We start from the raw sequence: 22,727 nt of genomic DNA on the forward strand, positions 1-22,727 counted from the left end.
GGATGCCCTCATTCCCTACACTGTTGGTGTTAATTCGGCCCGGGAGCTATGGTCCAAATTGGAATCGCGTCTGGCCACTGCATCGCAATCACACATACATGAGCTTCGCTCTCGTCTTCGTAATATCACGAAGGGCAATTCTACGGCTGCAATCTATCTATAACAATTGAAGAAATTGCTGATGCCCTAGCAAATGATGGCTCTCCAATTGAAGACTCTGAGTTGATATTTGTAATTCTCCACGGTTTGCCTTCTGAGTATGAATCCTTCATTAATGATGTTCAATTTCGACTTGGTTCCACCACCGTTGATGAACTCCATGGCCTTCTCTTGAGTAAGGAATTGCAATTAACTGCTAACATTTCTATTACAAAGTCCCTAACATTAATATATTAATGAATTACATGTAAGTTACATAATTTTTATGAAAAAAAATTAGTAATTGATTTAGAGTTTTAATACTCACACCCTTATTAAACTCCTAATTAATTTTCAATTCAAACATTTCCCAAATAAAAAACTAAAATTAGAATAAGTTTGTACACTTTCAATTTTTTAATCTTATATGTATCCGTTCTTAAATTTACCAATATGTTAAAAATGTACACTTTTTTAATAGAAATGTACCCATTTTTTTATTTCATTCAATCTTTTCTCTAATCCATTTTTTAAACTTATATGGGTACATTCTTTTTCTTTGATTTGAGAATGTATCCATGTCAAGTTTAATAGAAGAAATTTAATAATGTTATTAAGGCTAATATCTTTTTTTTGTTGCTTTTGAAAAATGTACTCATGCTTTGGTACAATAATTTTTTGTTAGTTTTAATAAACGTACCTATGTATATATACAAAAAATATATTGGAGAGTATAATTCATCTTTAATATTTTTAATCCCATAAAATATGGGTTTTATTTAAAATCTCATTAATATAAATAACTACAAATTTCATTTTTAATTTAAAAATAGAATAACATACATAGAAATACATTATTACATTAATATCAGGGACTTTGATCAAAAACAAAAAACCACCAAACTTTCAGTCAAAGAGTATTGGTAGTTAGGAATCGCATCCAAAGTGTCTTTTTTATTTTTTTAATAAACGAGAGTATCTACATTAAAGATGTGGGAGAGTGGGTTCAGTCTTATAATAAGCTACCAATAATGTGTTTTAAATTTGCTCGGCAAGAATCGAACCTAATATCTCTTACCTTATAAATGAAGAGAAATACCAATAGATCATAGTACTAAGAGGCTTGATATAGATAATTACAAAATTTGCGTACTCCCAAATAATCAATATCGTCTGATTGAAAATGAATAAGCATATCGAGTCTCAGATCCCTTTTAACAATAAAATAGTTCATGTAACCTTCAATTATGAACAACAAATAAACGGATGAAATTGAAATAGTTTAATAACAATTTGACATACTTAATTTGTCTATTCCATTAAATTGATTAACTTTGTAATTTTGTCCCTATAGTACAATTTTACTTTCTAGTTTTACTTTCACCGTCGAAGATGCTGTTAGATACACCAATACCCAATATAATAGAATGGCCTCTAAAATGTTGAGCTAGTGCATCTCCTACCTCTTCATCCGTAAAAGAAGGTTTTTAATTAAAATATTTTTTGAGATTGGCATAAGTATGATTATTTATTTTGATCTCTAACAATGAAAATCAATATAAGTAGTCTTTGAACTTGTTTATCGTAAATCATTTTAGTTTTATTGTAAAAAAATTATCTATATCATCGTTAAATGAAATGATTGGTTTAACAAAAATACTCTTAAAAAAATAATCATGTGATCGTTTACATGACAATTTAATGAGACATTCACGGATTTTTCATATAATAACTACAATAATATAAAATGAACAAGCTCCGAAATTACTACTAATACTTTTCATTATCAAGGATTAAAATAATAAATTATGCAAACCGCAAAAGATCATTTTGAATAAAAATCTCCAAACTACGATAAACTTGTTATTTAAAGCATGTCAATTTTTAAAGTAAAAGAAGAAAACAGAAGAGCACGTCATTTTGAATAAGAAATGGAGTCCACCCAAATAAAGTAGGATTAAAAAAGGAGATTGTCATTTCAATGCTCAATTATTCCATGAGAATCAAAATCATGACTGAAAAGCCTTTTCACTTTCCCTTTTTTATCTTTAGAATAATCAACTTGCAACTTATACAGTCTCCCACTAACATAATACACCCACATGTGAACGCTGCCATGAGGGGTTGGAAAATCTAATCCGACCTACCCAACAAATCCCAAGTACTCAACACATCTTCTAATGTTTGTTTAATGCGAAAGACATGCATCACTGAATTATATTATTCAGTGATTTTTATTGGAAATTAATTGAATATACTTAGGCCATTTCTAGCCGTGAAAGGCTACACGTAGTCTTTGGGTGAAACTTAGTCTATTATGGTGCGTTTGTTGCATTGGATTATTTCGGACTGAACTAGCTGCAAGAACTTAGATTAGAAGACTAAGCTGGACTAGCTTAGTAAAATATTTGGTGTAGTGTCGGACTAAGAAGCATGATAATGAAAACAGTACCGGTTTGATGTTTGCTCAGACTAGAACTACATTATTGTTCTATTTTAATTGCTTTTTTATTAAAGATATTATTAAAATTAATAATATTGGATGAGAGTGAGACTCAATAAAAATACAAAAAATAAATTTTCTTGCCAACGGAAGAAACATACATGATTCAAGAGTAGCGTTGTTCCAAACATGAATATAACAAAGTGTTCTCCCAACAATTGACAGGGTTCATCACGCTTTTCTTAATTATTCACCTTTGGTTTAAAGTTGTAGATTAAAGTTAAAGGTATTTGAGTAGAACGAAAATTGATATCTGACAAGTTTAGTTTTTTACTCAATTGTGAAATAATTACTTGGAATTGCTCTTGTATGTATAAGCCAATTTTAGTCCATACCATGACAATTACATTCAATCCCAAGACCACAATGATGCGAGGCAAAAAACCAAACCGATTAGAACTGAATCAACCCCACACATCATTAACTTGAAAGAAATAGTTCTCTGACAAGTTATCATTTTGTTTACATGCCTCCACATATACTCGCAACCTAAAAATACATTGAACCAACACAAGGGCATGTTCGAAATCTAGACATATAGTTTTCATTCGAAACGAAGTTTGAAACTTGAAGTACATTTAAATGACAATATATAACATATCAAGTCAATGATTAAAAATGAGTGATAACTCATATAATCCTCCACGGTATGAGGATTACCACTGCCATGCGTAAGGTAACTTAAGCAATTCAATGTACTTCGAACAAAGCACAATTCACTTCAAGCACCACATGCAACTTTGCTATTCATTCTTCTGCAGCACTAGCAGCACTTAGGTCCACACTGAGGTCAAGAACCTACTTAAACATTCCAAGAAATTTGGTTAAACCTTATATGAAAGACATGGTTCTATGAAACAGTAAAAAGAAACAAAGGGATAACTCGGGATGAATAAATATCCACCAACAAGCTATTGGTTCAAACTAATATTAACGTCCCACCACCTTTAAATACTTTACTCAGAAAGGTTTACCTTGTTAGGCAAGTAAGAAGGATCACACCGATAACTTTCCCTTTCTCGTTGAACTCTACTTGGCATCATGCATCAAACTCAGTGTCTAGACAAGAATTAAACACAAACTCATGCAAAATGAAAGAGTGTTAAAACCAAGAAAAATGTGTAAGGATTACCTTGCACTCAGGCTTATTTAACATATAAGTCCCACCATAAATTGCACTCAGGCTTATTCAACATCTATGAACCCCGACCAGTATTTACCTTCATTCTCTTCATAGTATCTAGAGCAGGCTCATTCAGGTAGCGATCATCCCTATGAGGTGCTAAAGCATGCCCAATGAAGTCAACAGTGTTATCATCAAGACCATATTTTTTGTCAAAACATCAACCACACAAAAATATAAACAAATGTTCTTGGATTTTACTTTATCAAAATAAGACCACCTTTCTTTTCTTCAAGGAACCTTATACAATAGAAAACAGAGACAAATCATTGGTACCAATGAGACTGTAAGACCGTAAGTATAATGATTATAGAGTTCATTTGCAAAAAGGTTATTGCCCTAGCACTTACGCGATCAAATCTCTAGTTGTCATTCTTGTTAAGTCCATTCCCTCATGAGTTTTAAGATCAGTTTCACTATAATCTTGAACATATAGAATGAACTTGCGTGCATGGAACTTTTGAAACAGACCTATCAGTGGAGATTTAAGGGCCTCTATGTCATTTTTTGGCACCTTGTAAACCTGTTGCAACAATTGAGATCCCACCCATAAGGTTTAAGATGATATTTATACAGGACAATGTGTGAGTGTCTTTGTGAGTGTAGTTACTAAATGCAACTCAACTCATTTCTCAAACCCGATACCCAAATCCAAAAACTCTAGTCCAACCTGATACCAAAATCTGTTGAAACTAGACCTAAATTACAAATTTAACTTTGCATCCGCCCTTACAATAGCAATTTTGTGATGATTATCATCATTTTGGGACTGAAAATGGCATAAAATGTGAAAACCCCATATTCTAATCTTTTGACCCTAAAAATTAAAACCTTAATTTGTTTAAGTGCAGAGGTTTATTATTGAAAATTTCTCAAACCCAAAACACCTAAATCAAATAAGGCCCAGTAATATCACGATCTGCAAAGCAAATCGAAGAAATAATGTCGGATTCAAAGTTTACCAGACAAGAGGAGCAGATGAGGGCGAGCAGGATGCAACTGAGAGCGAGCAGGATATAGCTGAGGATGAGGAGGACGATGATGAGGGAGCAGGGCGAGGATCGAATTGCACGAGAAAGGAGATGACGGGAATAGAGGGCGGCTTAGATGTCCTCTCCAAATCGGGGGGTCTTGCTAAGACCTGTTAGCTAAGGGCTCAGTCGAGGCGAGTTCTTGCTAGTCCCACTAAATTTAGTCCGGGTAAGGAACAAACATAAGACTGGACTAAAACTTAGTCCAGTCTAGTCCAGTGAGGGCTAGTGATGCCAAATAAACATACCCTTATAGGATTACACGTTGTATGTGTTGAGACTATACTTAGTCTAATTCTTTTAATTCGCTTTTTGTTAGGCCTTTAGTTACTTAGTCTAATTCTTTTAATTCGATTTTTGTTATTTTTAAGGCTAAATGTGACCTAATAGCTCTTGGTTAGAGATGGTCTTATACAACTCATATAATAAACTACACTCAAATTCACTAATCTTATTATGTGACCTGCATGCTGCAAGAGTAGGTACACCTTAAAACTCATTAGAGTTAATACCCTTCTAACGAACAGTTATGCCTTAGGGATGAATATAAAAATATGTATATAATATGAGTGTTATATTTAGTACCGCAATGAATCCCATGTAAGTGTAGGGGTGCAAAGTGAACATACACGTGAAACTAGTCTTGACCCATACGAGTACTATACTGGTGTGAGCATGCATGATGAGTAGATAAAATATGTATGATCATGTTGTCATAAATCCATAAATCCCAACATCATTAAAAAAAACAAAACAAAAAAACCACAACAACACTTGTATTTGTAAGTAAAAACGTAGCATGAGGTAAAAACTCTTCATCGAAGCAATTATGAAAAATATAACAACATAATATAGGATTGAAAATAAAACCCACTCACCAATACGTCGTCGAGTGATTATATTATGAAAACACCGCCGTGTATGTCACCATCGAGATCGCCGCCATTGGCAGTGCATTAGTCATTAGTGGTGTGTGAAAGACTGGGATTGGCAATGTACTCGCTGTTAACGACATTACACGTTCTAACGTACGCCATTAAAGATAACATAATATGCATTCATTTAACAGAATATTTCTTGTTTTCTTCATCTCCTTGGTCGTAGAGCTACCGCCAGCCGACAGACGCCGAACATTTAGGTTTTTCGTCAAAATTTTTCAAAAATCGGTTAGTATCCAAAAGTCAACAAATTTTCGAAACCAGTTGAGGGGTGGGAATCAACGATGTAGATTAAATCAATCGTAGAAAGGTCCGGGCCAGGGCCTTGTTTCCTCAAATTTGTTTATCTTGCTCATTTTGTGTTTAGATTTTTTTGGACCCGTCCCATACTTGCTCCGACCCGTCCTGACCCGTTGGTCTAGGGCTTGTTCACCCAACCCTAATCTAACATAAATCCATACCACTTAAATGTTGATCGGGATATAGATGATAGAAGAGCCAAATTGCATTATAATTACAATCAAGGTTTGAATGAGTATCATGATTAGTTCGCATACACTTTTACTAATCCCAAAAGTCACGATATGCTGCTAATTCACTCATAGGTTGTGAAATCACATTAATTCGTTAATTAATTTCACTATCTGCTTTAGTTAGAACCTAAGAAGTCACACACATATGATAAGTTTTTGTAACGTTAAATTGATGATGATATGATACAATTATATGTAAATTATAATGGATTAGTTATTTGGGTGTAATAAACATGGTTTGAATTAAATAGGCATTGGTCCTAAGTCCCAAATGCAAAGCGGGTCCGTGATTAGGCTAGGTGCATAGAACAAGCCCATGTTGCGTTAACCCTGGTGACGTATGGCTAAAAAGATATTGCTAGCACATTTAAATTAACCACTTCATCATCTATTGCTAGATTTATCAATGTGGGTACTCTTAAAGGCTCAACACTTGGGGAGTTTCACATGATCAATCATGAAGAAAAAGATTTCAAGAAAAAATGAGAGTTTTCTAGACAGTCAACTACTTGTATACATATGTAGAATGTTTTCTAGCCTTTGGAGAGAAGGTTGTTAACGCAAGGCCCTTTTAAACCCCGACATGCCTAAAGAAACATCAACCTAATAGAAAGTCAAGGCCTAATGAACTTGGAAGGATGAAGCGAAGCGCTTTAATAACTCATGGCCTCTAAATGTCCTATCAACAGTTAAGCTAAGCATTTCCCCATAAAGTACATTTCGACCGCTAAGGGGGCAGGTTGGCCACTTACAGCTTTGAGGCACAAGATCCCAAGAACATAACGCATACATTTTCAAACATTAACTTCAAGCCACGTGGCAACTAAACAAGAGAACAAGGGCCTACTAAGGGACATAAAGGCTAACAGATTAGGTGCAAGGGTACGGGCTTCCACTAACCCCAGAGACGAGCTAACAACTTGGCTATGTCATCCCAAGAAAAAACACAAGTGGACCTACACAAATGTCAACTCATTGCCACGTGTCGCCCAAAGGGTGGATAGACAACTAACAGGTCAAATCTACGCATTATAGGCATTAAATGCAAATAAAGTGATATATTTAAGCCAAGAGGCTGAAGACTCAGATAATGGCTTATAAAGTGCTCCTTAGAAGGGGTTGAAAGAATTGGGAGAGAGATTACCTTGTATTAAGATGAGCGCTATTTGTAACCTTATGCTCTATTTTATTCAAGAGACTAAGTGGTGTAGCCCATTTTGAGGGCTTAACCACTTAAATTCTGATGTTTATTTCTCATCATTAGCAAAGCTCGAGCCCATCAATGGCAGCCACTCAACTATTCTAGTCTTTGTTTTGAGCGTTAACAAAGGTGTTTGAGAAAATGAGTGCTTATAACAACTAATGTTACAAGTTAAAGAGCTGGATAAGTTAGTCCGAAGGATTTCAATAAGTAAGGATTGTGTCTCCCTACGGTGAAAGACCACCTGATCAGGATAGCTTACTTGGCGACCTTAATTCGAGGTCGTGGTCGTAACTGATGATTAAAGCTCATGAATACGGTGTTGGGAACTAATCGAGAAGGGAAAATGTCAATACTATTATATTTTGAGAAGTAAAAAGTTCATGAACCTATGTTATTACAATGTGAAGTATTTTTTTTGTGTCTTTTAAATGTAAATTATATTTCTCTTTTTCTAGATGCATGCCTTGTTAGAATCTTGATTGAAATAAATCATTTTGTTGTACCTATTGAGCTTGTGAAGCTCACCCTATTTTATCATTTCAGACCTTGAGCAAAAGGATGAAGGTAGTGATATCCCCAAACTGTCATAAAGAGCTTAGCGAAGTGCATTTATTTTTATTTTGCAGCCCGTTAATATTTTACTTGTAATGGTGTAATGTCAGAGCCTTGCTTATTTTGAGACACTTGTAAATGTTACTTGTAAAACTTACTCCAAGCTGTGGTGTAAAGGTAGGTAGTTCGGTACGTCTAGTGGTGGATGATTTTGGGAACAAGTTGTATTGTAGCCTTGTGATTTGCATGTTTCCAAAGTTATGTACATTTTGTTGAGTTTGTTTTCTACACAACTTAATCCATCACTTAGCTATACACATTGTTTGTACCATACTTAGGGCCTCCGTATTTAGATCTCGTATAAATACTCGGGGGACTTAAATGTCATTATGTAATAAATGAAGGGGAAAATATGTAATAAGTGAGGAGCCCTTATTCTATAAAAGGACTCCTCACTCTCCTCATTAGGGGAGGCTAATTCTTAGGCCATGGGAATAGAGCTCTCACACCCTCAGAAGCTCTAACCCTCACAATCCTCTCACAAATAGAGAAATACAATATCAGTGTGGACATAACCCAAACATTGGGGTGAACCATGATACATCTTGTGTTCTTTACTTTCTTGTAGATTCACGGTCGGATTTACGTTGTCCCAAGACCCCTTCGGTTTTGTGCATCAACATTTGGCGCCGTCTGTGGGAATCGACACGAAAAGTTATGTCGGTTCTCTTTCATTTTTTCACTTCTACCATGAATATGCAAAAACCCAACAACCCAAAGCTTTCCTAGAAAAACCCAGGAAACCAAATACTCTATCTCTCACTGCTTCCTACTCCATCTCAGCTTCTTCATCTTCCCCAATCTTTCCACGACGATATTCTCTAAACCCTTCTTTCCAAGCCACTCCTTCGGACCTGCTCTCTCTGCTGGGCCCTAAATCCCACTCTTCGTCCATTGACCTCATTGTTGCCCAAAAAGTCACTTCCTGCTTCAGATTCCTTGTGCCCTTTTTCACCAATTGCCAAGGAAAATTGCCCGCCAAGTTATTCGAATCAAGAAGTCTTGAGCTTGGAGCATAAGGGTGGTGATTTGTGTCAGCGGGAGGAGGATGAACTCGTTTGGTGGCTATCTCGGCCGATTTTAGAGCTGGCTCGCCTGGCTATTGACTCCGACGGAGACTTAGCTGCGATTCAACGCTCTTTGGATCCGACAATGATCACTATGCCAGATGTTGAAGGATCGAAAGAGGACAGATGCGAGCTTACTAGAACTCCATATGAGAGACGATTCATAAGTAAGTGCTCAAATTCCACAACTTTTTTCTCCTATCTCTCTCTATCTCTCCTTTCTCTCCCTCATTCCCCAAAAATTGCCTGGTGCGTAGCTGCCCTTCTCAACTTGGACGAGCAATCAATTGTCTTCTCATCAACCAGTCCCTGCCCTCACTTGGAGCTCTAGAGCCACCTTATTGAGTGTTGAACCACCTGGAGCCCTAGAGCCACCTCCACGGTAAAGTCGTCATGGTCACCGGCGCTTCCTCTGGCCTCGACCGCAAGTTGTGCTTGGACTTGGCTAAAGTCGGTTGCCGAATCGTAGCTGTCACTCGCCGCATCGACCGCCTTCAGTCCATGTGCGATCAAATCAACCAGTTCTCCATCACCGCTCATTCTTCACCATCTTCTGTTACTGATAATAGGCCTAGAGGAGGCGCGAAGGATGTGGCTGTGGAGTTGGATATCAGCGCTGATGGCCCAACTATCGAGAAGTTTGAAAACAAGGCTTAGGACGCGATTGGGCTCATCGATGCCTTTGTTAACAATGCCGGTATTAGAGATGTATGATCCTGAGAATGAGAATCTCTCCTTGTATGGATATCCTAGTGAGCAATGGAAAGTCAACCTACCTGCTGAAGAAGTGCCTCCGGAATTGCCAGAGTCTGCTCTGGGTATCAACTTTGCAAGAGATGGCATGGCAGAAAAAGATTGGCTATATTGGGTTGTTGTTCATAGCTTGGCTAGTTTCTGTTGCCTTTTACTTTGGTGCCAGATTTAGGTTCGACAAGGCTAACAGTATTCCATGTGGTTTTGGGCTATCCAAGCAACTGTCACTTGAAACAAAAGCAAAAGCAATCAAGTGAGCTGCGGCACAAAAGCAAAAGAGAGATGCGCAGTGCGAAACAAAAGCAAAAGTAAAAGCAGAAAGCAAAAGAAGATAAAAAGAAGCAGACATAATTGCAGTAGGGATGGCATGCAGAAAAGGGAATTATGGGCGTGACCCATTGAGCAGAGGGTCGGATTTATTTTTGAATGAGGTGATTTATTTTTCTTATCTTTCGGAGACATCTGTATAAACCCCATCAGAGGCTAATAAAAATAAAAAAAATAAAAAAACGGCAAGCCCAAAATAATGGGCTGGAATGTTATGTGGAGGGCGAAAGCCTATATGCCCAAAAGAGCCAGGCCCTCTATTATCACCAACTAGGCGATCAAAAGTATGTCCAGTGCTACAAAAAATTATTCGGTAGCCTACCGCTATTATCACCAACCAAGTGATCAAAAGTACACCCAGTACTTCAAAATTATTCGGCAGCCTGCCGCTATTATCACCAACCAGGTGATTAAAAGTACGCCTAATACTCCAAAATTATTCGGCAGCATGCCGCTATTACCACCAACCAGGTGATCAAAAGTACGCTCAGTACTCCAAAATTATTCGGCAGCCTGCCGCTATTATCACCCACTAGGTGATCAAAAGTACGTCTAGTACTCCAAAATTATACATAAGCATTACTCATGTCAATCATACATAAACATTCATGAGCATCACTCATGTCAATCATACATAAACATTCATGACCATCATTCATGTCAACATTCATGAGCATCACTCATGTCAAATCAACATAAACATTCATGAGCATCACTCATGTCAATCAGTTTCGAAAGCTTCATTTACAGAGCTCCAGATTCGAAAGCTTTAGCTTCAAAAACTTCATTTACAAAAGCTCCAACTTCAAAAGCTTCATTTACAAAAGCTCCAGCTTCAAAGCTTCACCTACAAAGCTTCAGTGCAGGGTATACAAATACCGCTCCCGAACAACCGCCACTTCAGTCCATACATGGATTTAATTTGAAGTCTCGAGCCAATAAACTCTATTAACTAAAGACTTAGGGGACTACATTATGTACCATATATTGGGCTTTCATAACTGGGCCTCATGAAAAATACTTGGGGGACTCTATCCCATTATTTATGTACTGAGGAGCGAGCCCTTATTCTATAAAAGGGACTTCCTTACCATCATTAGAGAGCACCCACTACTTATATATTGAGGAGCGAGCCCTTATTCTATAAAAGGGACTCCCTCACCATCATTAGAGAACACCCACAACTTATGTATTGAGGAGCGAGCCCTTATTCTATAAAAGGGACTCATTCACTTTCATTAAAGAGCATCGCCACCTACTGAGCAACCGACTCGTCGCGAGCATCAACTCTAGCCCATCATTTATGTATTGAGGAGCGGGCCTTTATTCTATAAAAGGGACTCCCTCACCTTCAACGCCACAAGCCGAGCCAACCAAGGCAACATAAGCCACAAGCCAAGCAGCCTCGCAACATGTGATACTTCTAATTGAGCATCATTTCACATTGAACACCGCCTTATATCGAGTATTAGTTTTAGACGACATCTAGTTACTTCGGCCCACACATGGACTGAATTTCAAGTCTCCAGCCAAAAGACTCTCTTGACTGAAGACTTGGGGGACTACTATTTGTACCATACTTAGGGCCTACATATTTAGATTTCGTATAAATACTCGGGGGACTCAAATGTAATTATGTAATAAATGAAGGGGCAAATATGTAATAAGTGATGAGCCCTTATTCTATAAAAGGACTCCTCACTCTCCTCATTAGGGGAGGCCAATTCTTAGGCTATGGGAAAATAGCTCTCTCACACTCAGAAGCTCTAACCCTCACAATCCTCTCACAAACAGAGAAATACAATATCAGTGTGGACGTAGCCCAAACATTGGGATGAACCACGATACATCTTGTGTTCTTTACTTTCTTGCAGATTCACGGTAGGATTTACGTTGTCCCAAGACCCCTCCGGTTTTGTGCATCAACACATATGATTTTTAGGTGTGATAAAAGGCCTATGTGGTAATGTCAAATTTCATCTTGCTCCGTCCATATGCTTTTTATTCAATTAATATTTGTATGATCTACTGTTCAAAACAAATCAATCAAATCTAACTTTCATGATTTGTGATTGGTGCATTACTATGACCCACAAAACAAATGCAATGACCCATTCCCAATTTTACGGTTTTTATAATTTTAATAAATGAATTTACTAAAATGCCCTTCGAGACAAAGTGTTGACCTTTTTTTACTGTCGTGTCATGTCACGTAAGATCCACTTTCTTGGCGTATCCTCATAGTACTCATCGCTATGAACGTGTGGGTGTAAACAGAATGTGATTTGGAGTTATAATGAATAAGTTATGAGCAAGTAAAAATAAGGACAAAATAGTCATTAAATATTTTCTGGAATACTCCAGCTTTTTGGAGCAAAATCTGGAAACCACGTGTGTGGCTGAGATTAAAGGAAATGGGAGATGGTCGGTGGAGATGGAAAATAAAGGAGAGAAATGAGGGAGAGGTCAGGACGAATGGAAAGAAGGGAGATGATGAGTGACCAATTAGAGAGGAGAGAAAGGAAGGAAAAGAAGAGAAAGGGGATGCAAAGGATAACCCTTGAACTGGTTACACCCAGCTAACCCGCGTGACCAGGGTTTTGAACCGAGGCTAATTTCATCTATTTTCTTCAATTTTCCTTCGATTTTCAGACAAATTTTAGCCAACCAACACCACCAATTAACTTGGAGTCATCCCAGCTTCCATTCCCACCCAAGTGTGATGGCTATTGGTTGTGATTTCATGGCGAACACTCACGTTAGCTCCTAGGGCACCCACAGCGGTGAATTCACCATTCCTGCAACGATTTCGTGCAATTTCCACCACCAATGTAATTCCCTGAAGCTCATGAACAATTTCCTATCATTGGTTGGAGCGTTGGAGTCGATTTGAGGACGAATTAAGAATTACCCTTTATAGGTTTCTAACGGGTTTTAGTGAAATTAGTGTTTTTCCGGGCCAAATTGGACTTAGTCACATGTATGAAAGTTGTTTCTCTCACCGAGATCTTCCTTCCTATACAATTTGAGAATTTTTGGAGTTGTTGGATTTTCTGGCGAGTCGGAGCGGCCGACCGCCATGAACTATGGCGCGTGAGGGAAAAACCTGAGGTTCCTTTTTAGGTTTATCGACGTGCCAAATCTGAATCTACCATCCGTTTTCCCAAATTATAACGTTTTAGTATAGTTTTACTAAAAGGTCCCTAATTGTGTTTAGGCGCGTTAACGGGAAGCGACGTCATCCTTGCTAGTTTGAGTGGCTTCCGGGCAATGGAAAACTTGTGAGTGGACCCCTTCTTAACTATATATTTTTATAAAATACTAGCCTAACATGCATGACATATTTCATGATTTGAATACGATTTATATTATGCCTTTATAGTTTTCTATAATTATGGTTTAAGAAAAATTAAGATTTATTAAAATTACTTTTACAAATACCTTTTATTTATCGAAACTACATTCTTCTACAGGTTATGAATGATGGGTTTGCATATATGCATTTCTATGGATAAGAATTATTGGATTTACCTATATGAATTCTATGGTTTTCGAATATGATTTATATTACGAATTTGCAAATGTGTTTTATCTTATGGATTTCATGAATACGATTTACCTTGGATTTATGAGATAAGACTTTGAGCTAGTGAGCTCCGACGTTCGATAAGAGTTTTTGAGATATGTTTTCGGTACTTATCTAGTGGGTTATCATACGGCACATCCGCACACCATGGGTATTATGTCTATGGCCATAGGACACAGATGATGGAGTGAGATATGATATATTATATACCCCAAGCTTCACCGCCGAAAGCGGTGTTGGACATCTTCACTAGCCATGGCTAATGTCGGTATGGATGTTATGCTATTTGATTCAGCTTCACCTACGGGTGATGAACATGTTATTTAGCTTCACCTTCGGGTGATGGATAGATTATACAGCTTCACCTTCGGGTGATGGACAGGTACTGCCTTCGGGCGACTATGATACCCTTAGTTGAGCACTTAATTGATGACATTTACGGATTTGCCTTCAGGCGATGTTTTCAGCATTTTTTAGCATGGTTTTACACATCGATTTTACGAACATTTTTCATAGCATGCTAGGGTTTTCATAACCTACTATGTAGTATTATATATATGTTTTCAAAACAGGGGGTTATTATGTTCAAAAATAAAATGTTTCCTTATTATTAGTACTAATATTATAAACTCTGGTCCACTCACATTTTCGGTTTTTGCGCCTCCTTAGGAGTTAGGATCGTGGCACATGATCCCGGCGTCAGGACTTTACAGCATAGGTATCCTCGAGTCTTCTTAGTATAGGTATCATTTCTTTGTTCGTACCCTTTCATATTAATTCTTTCACATTACTCATGCTTAGTCGTATGCTTTGAACATGATTCTGCACTAGTGTAAAGCTTTCTAATTACATATTTTATTCGTATACATGTGTTTAAATTGGCTTCGTCACCCTTAGGTGTCGGTCATCACATGCCTACCCTAATATTAGGGATATTGAGGTTGGGACGTGTCAACAAATATATAAAAAAAAATATCTCAAACTTAGCAAAACACAATTTTTATGCCAATCCATATATGATTGATATATTGGTTGGAATCTATTTTACCTTTAAACTTTGTTACATAGAATGGGTTAACACCACGTGGAATTCTTTGTCAAATAATATATATTTGTCAGGTGCAAATTTTTTATATTTAATTTATTTTTTGAATAGAAACACACATGACGGTGAACCATTTTTGTGTAGTTTGCTTTCCAAAAAGCAAATGCTCTAGACGGGTCAATTCAAGTGCCGGGAGAAGACTGCCAATGAAACATTGAAATAGAATTTGACGGAAGCTTCAAGAAACAAGGACAAAAGCTCCTTTTGTGGGCCATTTAAAAGCCCATGGTCCTGTTCTGTCACTTCCTCTTACAAATAAAAAATAATCCAATCATAAATTCACATAAAATCTACAACAAAACCAATAAAACAATCTTATAGAGAAATCCAACACGTTACCGAATTGAAATAAAAAAAAAGTAATGAATTACTTTAATTGTTTAAATTTTCCTATTTATTTATAAATGAGAGGTCTTAGGTCCGATTTTCATTAAAAACAAATTTGAATCACATTATTATTTGCTATTGTAAGGCTAAATTTACTCATCTCTTAGTGTAATAAAATCGTTTGTTAAAAAAGAAAATCCTTCTTTAGCTAACTGTGTTTTATTTTAATTATCTATGTAATCATAGTATAAGTATTTATTTTTAATATATTTGAAATATAAATCATTACATTGTGTGTCACTTATAGAAGAGCACTTCTCAATCAATAGTAAATTATTGTGAAAATAATTTTATTGCTGGTAATTTAACTTGTTTAAACTTGTTATGCAGTTTAAAATCTCGTGATCTCAAAATACTCTTATGTAATCTTCTTTTTCTTTTGAACTTATGCTTGTAGTCAACCAAAAAACAAATATCAATTTGTGTTTGAGAAAGTGAAAGATTTTCGTTTTGATGTAATTTAGAGTATTTAATAATATTGTTTTTAATAATAATAATAAAAAAAGAGTGATGGAATCCAACGGCGTGAAAGGAAGGGTAGAAAAGCTTGATGGCAGCAGTGAATAGAATCGTCCACGGTGACTTTAAATAATGAGTAATATTATTCATATCATATTTTTGTATTATATTTTAATATCACATTAGGTGGTATTTAATGTGGACAACCACATCATTTGAATTAATCAAAATTTTAAATTTAGTTCATTATTTAATAAGCTAATAATTAAGAAAAATTAGTTAATTAAATGATGATTGTGGTATACAATAAGTCTTTCTCCTTCCTTTGCTTGAGTTTTACAAATTTTTCAAATGATGTGATTGTCTCAGATGTCACCTAGAATGATATAGAAATGATATAAAAACATAATATGAATAACATTAACTACGAGTCACAGAGTCAGTCACAGAGCGTAGAAACTTTTGTCCGTTGCTCACCGCGTGGCAGCATCACAAAACCCAAGACGGTGTGGTGGTACGAGCAGACCGTCACACGTGTGAAGCAGTGAATCATCATTTAAAAGGGAAAAGGGCAGACGAGTCAGCTGCCCCGCACCCTCGGGCAGCAGCTGTGCGTAAAGGGAACAAAAACCTCGGAGAAAGAGCTGCAACGCACAAAAAACTAATCCCAAGAAAAACGCTTTCTTTCTTTCTCTCTCTCTCTCTCTCAAAACACCACTTACCACGGCCCACGCCATCACCATAATGGGCCATGGGGCCCAGAGTAGATGGTTTTGTGGGGATGTGGGGACCCCAACGAAAACGACAAAGGCATATGGGGATGGTTGTGTGACGTCATTATTAAAGCGAGGAAAAAGGAGTTGGAGTGAGGGGCAAGGTGGGGGGGAAAAGTGAAACCGTGAGTTTTGGGGGAGAGGAGAAAATGAACTGATGGTACTATGACTTGCATTCATGGCGCATGAAGGGGACTTGCGTTGAAATACATATATGATTACAGAATTTTTGCAATAAATAGTCATTTGGGAATTCTAGATATTTTAAACAAGACATTTATATGCCATTTATATCACGGTCTTGAGGTGTCCTATTGCATTTGTAAGTGAGAAATTTTATGATCGATTCTAATCAAAGAAAAATATGAAAACTAATGAAAATGACTTAAAAACTTTGAGTTTTAACGATAAGGACAAAATAAAGGGTGAAGTGAATAATACCATGATTGACTTTTTAGTGCAAAAATATGATTTTTCGTTAAAGTGAACAGTACCAGAAGTTTTTCGTTAAAGTTTCCAAGGAAAAATTGAACCACATTATTGCAAACTCATTGTGAGGCTAACCCTCATTCCCATTAGTGTATATAACAGGAAGAAAAAAAAAACAACCAGAGTGAAATTCCGCATAATCCAAAAAAAGTGCATAACTATCGTAACTTGTCATCAATTATTTATTTTTTGCAAAAAGGAAAAACGAAACATTTATACAAAATCGTGAGTGAAAATCAAACATGGGAATTAATGCCAAGTGTGGAAAGTTATTAGAACGAACAAACTTTTTCTTCCAAAACAAGGACATGGAACGTCACAAGAAATTTCTTAAAATGGACAATCTCATTAAACCATGTTTAAAAAGTAACTTATTCCATTATTTCATTTTACTCAAAACTTTTTATAGCTAATCAACCTTTTCGCAAAGTCATTTTATGCTAATACAATTTCCTCATTTAACTACAAATTTTGTTTGATTATTATTATGGGGAAAGGGAATTTGAAACTATTACAATAATTAAGAAGAGAGAAAGTTTTGAACACGAAATATATGAGTAAAATCTAACACTCTATTTACTAAAATATTAGACTACATATAAATTTTGTTTGATTAACGAAAATAAACTATTCGAATATAACAACTTTCAAGATTAGTGCCAAATTTCATCTCTTCTGACATTTGGTATCTCTTAAAAACATTTGACAAACTTAGGTAATTAAATAATCATCGACCACGTCATATGATTTACAAAATTTAATAAAAAAAATTGATGTCCGTAGCGTCATATTTAAAAATATTGGATGTAATGATATTTGCAATTAAATAATGGAATATTTTTGCTTACCATTCTTAAGTGATGATAATTTTCATCATCCTATTTATAACCATTAAATGAGTTTAAATTTCGAGATTTGTACAGTGAATAGACACAAATTTAAAAATTTCAACTCATCTAACGATTATAAATAAAGTAGTGAACATCACTACTACATGAAAGTGATGAACAAAAATATAACCATGAAACAAAAAAAAAAAAAAAAAAAAAAAGGTCGATGGAAGTTTATATTGGTTTCCTATTTCACGTAAATTGCTCTCACCTACCAAACTAACAGATTGTACTTTCTCTAAAAAATAGCAGTACACATTTGATACTACTGGTTTGGTATTGTTATGCTTTGAAAAAAAAAATTTGTTTTTGCTGTGCTGTAAGAATAAGCGGCTATGAAATAAAACTGTAGAGTGTTTGGTAAACTTTTTTGTAAAAATGCTTTTGAAAAAAAAAAAGCAGTATTATAGTGTTTAGTAAATTTTTATGTAAAATAGATGTGAAAAAAAGCCAGTTTTCAAAGTTAGGTTTTGCAGCTTCTTGTTTTTAACTTTTTTTCACCCAAAACTATGAAAAAAAAACTGAAACTGAATGCTTACCTTGATATCCGGTTTTTTCATAATTAACTCATTACCAAACCAGGTCTAAGTATCGTCAAGTTGTGGAACTTTATTTCTTTTATACTAGAAAAAAAAATCAAAAGTAAAAGTGGTTTGCCATGAGGCGATGTTGGAAGTCGCCAACAAAGACAAAGAAACCCACGTATGTATTTTCACTTGAAGGCAAATGAAGTACACAGGGCGCCATCACCATAATGGGCCATGGGGCCCAGAGTAGATGGTTTTGTGGGGATGTGGGGACCCCAACGAAAACGACAAAGGCATATGGGATGGTTGTGTGACGTCATTATTAAAGCGAGGAAAAAGGAGTTGGAGTGAGGGGCAAGGTGGGAAAAAGTGAAACCGTGAGTTTTGGGGAGAGGAGAAAATGAACTGATAGTACTATGACTTGCATTCATAGCGCGTGAAGGGGACTTGCGTTGAAATACAAATATGATTATAGAATTTTTGCAACAAATAATCATTTGGGAATTCTAGATGTTTTAAACAGGACATTTATACGCCATTTATATTACGGTCTTGAGGTGTCCTACTGTATTTGTAAGTGAGAAGTTTTAAGATCGATTCTAATCAAAGAAAATTAAGAAAATTAATGAAAATAGCTTGAAAACTTTGAGTTTTAACGATAAGAAAAAAATAAAGAGTGAAGTGAATAGTATCAGGATTGACTTTTTAGTGCAAAAATATGGTTTTTCGTTAAAGTGAACAGTATCGGGAGTTTTTCATTAAAGTTTCGTAAGAAAATTTGAACCACATTATTGCTAACTTATTGTGAGGCTAACCCTCATTCCCATTAATGTAGATAACAGGAAGAAAAAAAACAACCAAAGTGAAATTTCGCATAATCCAAAAAAAGTGCATAACTATCGTGACTTGTCATCAGTTGTTTATTTTTTGCAAAAAGGAAAAACGAAACATTTGTACAAAATCGCGAGTGAAAATCAAACATGGGAATTAATGCCAAGTGTGGAAAGTTATTAGAACGAACAAACTTTTTCTTCTAAACAAGGACATGGAACGTCGCAAGAAATTTCTTAAAATGGACAATCGCATTAAACCATGTTTAGAAAGTAACTTATTCCATTATTTCATTTTACTCAAAACTTTTTTTAGCTAATCAACCTTTTCGCAAAGTCATTTTATGCTAATACAATTTATCGTTTAACTTCAAATTTTGTTTGATTATTATTAAGGGGAAAGGGAATTCGAAACTATTACAATAATTATGAAGAGGGAAAGTTTTGAACACGGAACATATGAGTGAAATCTAACACTCTATTCACTAAAATATTAGACTACATATAAATTTTGTTTTGATTAACAAAAATAAACTATTCGAATATAAGAACTGACAAGATTAGTGCCAAATTTCATCTCTCCTGACATTTGGTATCTCTTAAAAACATTTGACAAACTTAGGTAATTAAATAATCATCGACCACGTCATATGGTTCATAAAATTTAATCTAAAAAATTGATGTCCGTAGCGTCATATTTGAAAATATTGGATGTAATGATATTTGCAATTAAATAATGGAATATTTTTGCTTACCATTCTTAAGTGATGATAATTTCCATCATCCTATTTATAACTATTAAATGTGTTTAAATTTCAAAATTTGTATAGTGGATAGATAAAAATTTAAAAATTTCAATTCATCTAACGATTATAAATAAAGTAATGAACACTACTACATGAAAGTGATGAACAAAAATATAACCATGAAACAAAAGAAACAGAAAAAAAAAGGTCGATGGAAATTTATATTGGTTTCCTATTTCACGTAAATTGCTCTCCACCTACCAAACTAACAGATTGTACTTTCTCTAAAAAAACAGCAGTACACATTTGATACTACACTAATTACGGTCAAGTTGTGGAACTTTATTTCTTTTATACTAGAAAAAAAAAATCAAAAGGTAAATGAAGTACAAAGGGCGGTGTGACTGTTACGTTGACGCGCAATGTACTGGCGCGTGGTACCGCCCCTTCTCCCTCCTCAGTTCCACTCCAACGGACGTTAGAGCGTATCATTGAGTGCAATTAGGTCGCCCGACGCGGGTCCCACTTGCTTTGAGCGCAAAACTGGAGAACTGTGAAAGATCTCGGACCCCGGATACGACAACACACTGTCTTGACCTTTAGCCCTTGTGTTTCTCAAAACTACGAAATAGCCACTGCTTCTGTGGCACCGCCCATTCTGGCGGTGATGGCACACACGTAATTTATTGGAGGATGAGGGTGAGAGTTTTGTGACTTAAATATTTGGAACTTAGGGAATGCAGGTATTTTGAGCCAATGGATTTCACAAATCTGCCGTTTGTTTATTGTTTGTTGTTTACATCTCTTTCTCTCTCTAGGCTTTCTCTCTCTCCTCTCACACCAACTCTCTTTTTAAAAAGGCTTTACCTTCTCCTCATTAACCACATCTCTCTCTGTTCGCCGTTTCGTTCTCTCTTCTGCCAAACGCATTCCAGCACTGAGATCATCTGAACTTCAGAGGAAATGGAATCAGTTTCCGGCGCTGTAAGGCGGCCTTGTTTCATCGACGAGGACGATGGGTTGGCCTCGCTGGCTGACATGGAAGCCGGGTTTTCCGGGTCCAACCACCCGTTTTATTCAAGGCCGATGTGTTTCGCAAGGCGGAGTGGCAGCTTCAGAAACGTTTCTCCCGCCATGGCTTCGTTTTCTTCGTCGTCTTCTTTTTCGCCGAGATCTGGGAGGTTCTGTGACGCCAGGTTTGAGGAGCACCACCAGCCCCATTTCTTGGATGCTTGTTTCCTCTGCAAGAAACCACTCGGTGATAACAGAGACATCTTCATGTACAGGTTGGTTGATTACCCACTTCAAATCATTGATCAATTTCCCTTTTTTTTTTCTTTTCAAAAATTGGCTATTTAGGTTGAAGTTTGTGAGCAAATAAATGTGTGGGTTCGTGGAAATCTGAACATTTTTCCCGGAAAACGGGAGAAATATCCCACCTTTTTTTTTTCTCCACAGCCAAACAGAAAATTGGGTGGATCTGAGAAAAACCGTTGTTTTAGTTTTGATTTAAGTTTTCTTGATGTGGGTTATTTAGATTTGGAAGAAATGGAAGTGGGTTTGTTGTGTTTTCGGTAAATAATAAAATGGTTGTTGGATTCTGAATTTCTGTATGATTGGTTTAATATTTGCAGAGGTGACACTCCGTTCTGCAGTGAGGAGTGCAGAGATGAGCAGATAGAAATAGACGAGGCGAAGGAGAAGAACTGGAACCTCTCTTCCTCCATGAAAGCGCTGAGAAAAAGAGAGCAAAGGAAATCAAACAACTCAGCCAACACCGCCACCGCACAGGATTATCCTGTCCATACAGGCACAGTGGCAGCCGCTTAGAAATCGAATGAGATTACACATATATATAAAAAAAAAGGAAAAAAAAAAAGACAAGTTAGAAGAAGAAGAGAGAGATTGAAATCTAAGTCCAAGGAAGTTAAAGCCAAGGAGAGAAGTAGTGCAAGTGCAAGACCACCTTTTTTCTGAGGGATTGTGAATGTGATGACTCTGAGTTTGAATGTTTTATACATAAGATCAAAAGTGTGTGTGATCTTAGCTCTATGAGATGGCTTTTTTTTGGGTTTTTTCCCCTCTTTAATCTAAAATTTTTGGTCATGTATAATATTTTATATATAATATGTAATATATGTTTTTCATTCCCCTAAATGTAATGCAAATGCCAGCAAAAGCTTCAGGTTTACAATAGAGAAGAAAAGGAATAAATAAAAAATGGCAGGAATGGAAATTTCTTTTTGTAATTTTGGTTGGTTGTATGTTTGGTGAATAATATCAAATCTGGGATTTAAATCTGTGTTTTTGGAGTCTGCTACGAACGTGAAGTTTTTTGGAAGGGAAGATACGGCAAATACGACGAGGGGATTCCTTTTCGGTTGCTGTGCGTGTGACGTGGGCAACTCAACTTGGATCGCTTTTTGAAAAGATTTTTGTAATGATGTATTGTTGCTTACCATCAAAGTTAACACATACAGTACAGCACAAGGTACAGTGGAAGATAACCCAGCTCAATCAATTACCTTCTTCCATGATGCCTGGGGATTCCTCAAACGACGATCTCGAGAGACTCCGTGGAGAGCGTTGCGAGTAAGACAATCAGCCGTCTCGTTTGCATGGCCGCGCACATGAGCGGACATAGCT

The 22,727-nt window shown here is 36.2% G+C and overlaps 1 protein-coding gene across 1 annotated transcript; it reads left to right on the forward strand.

Annotated features, from left to right (window-relative positions):
* The first annotated feature begins 20,552 nt into the window (after nucleotides 1-20,552).
* On the forward strand, nucleotides 20,553-22,330 carry LOC103436948 (FCS-Like Zinc finger 2). The gene is made up of 2 exons (XM_008375402.3): nucleotides 20,553-21,367; nucleotides 21,716-22,330. The coding sequence occupies exons 1-2, from the start codon at nucleotides 21,045-21,047 to the stop codon at nucleotides 21,909-21,911; spliced, it is 519 nt and encodes a 172-aa protein (XP_008373624.1). The 5' UTR covers nucleotides 20,553-21,044; the 3' UTR covers nucleotides 21,912-22,330.
* The last annotated feature ends 397 nt before the right edge of the window (nucleotides 22,331-22,727 follow it).

This window comes from Malus domestica, chromosome 06 (assembly GCF_042453785.1).
Source record: "Malus domestica chromosome 06, GDT2T_hap1".
Classification (NCBI taxonomy): domain Eukaryota; kingdom Viridiplantae; phylum Streptophyta; class Magnoliopsida; order Rosales; family Rosaceae; genus Malus; species Malus domestica.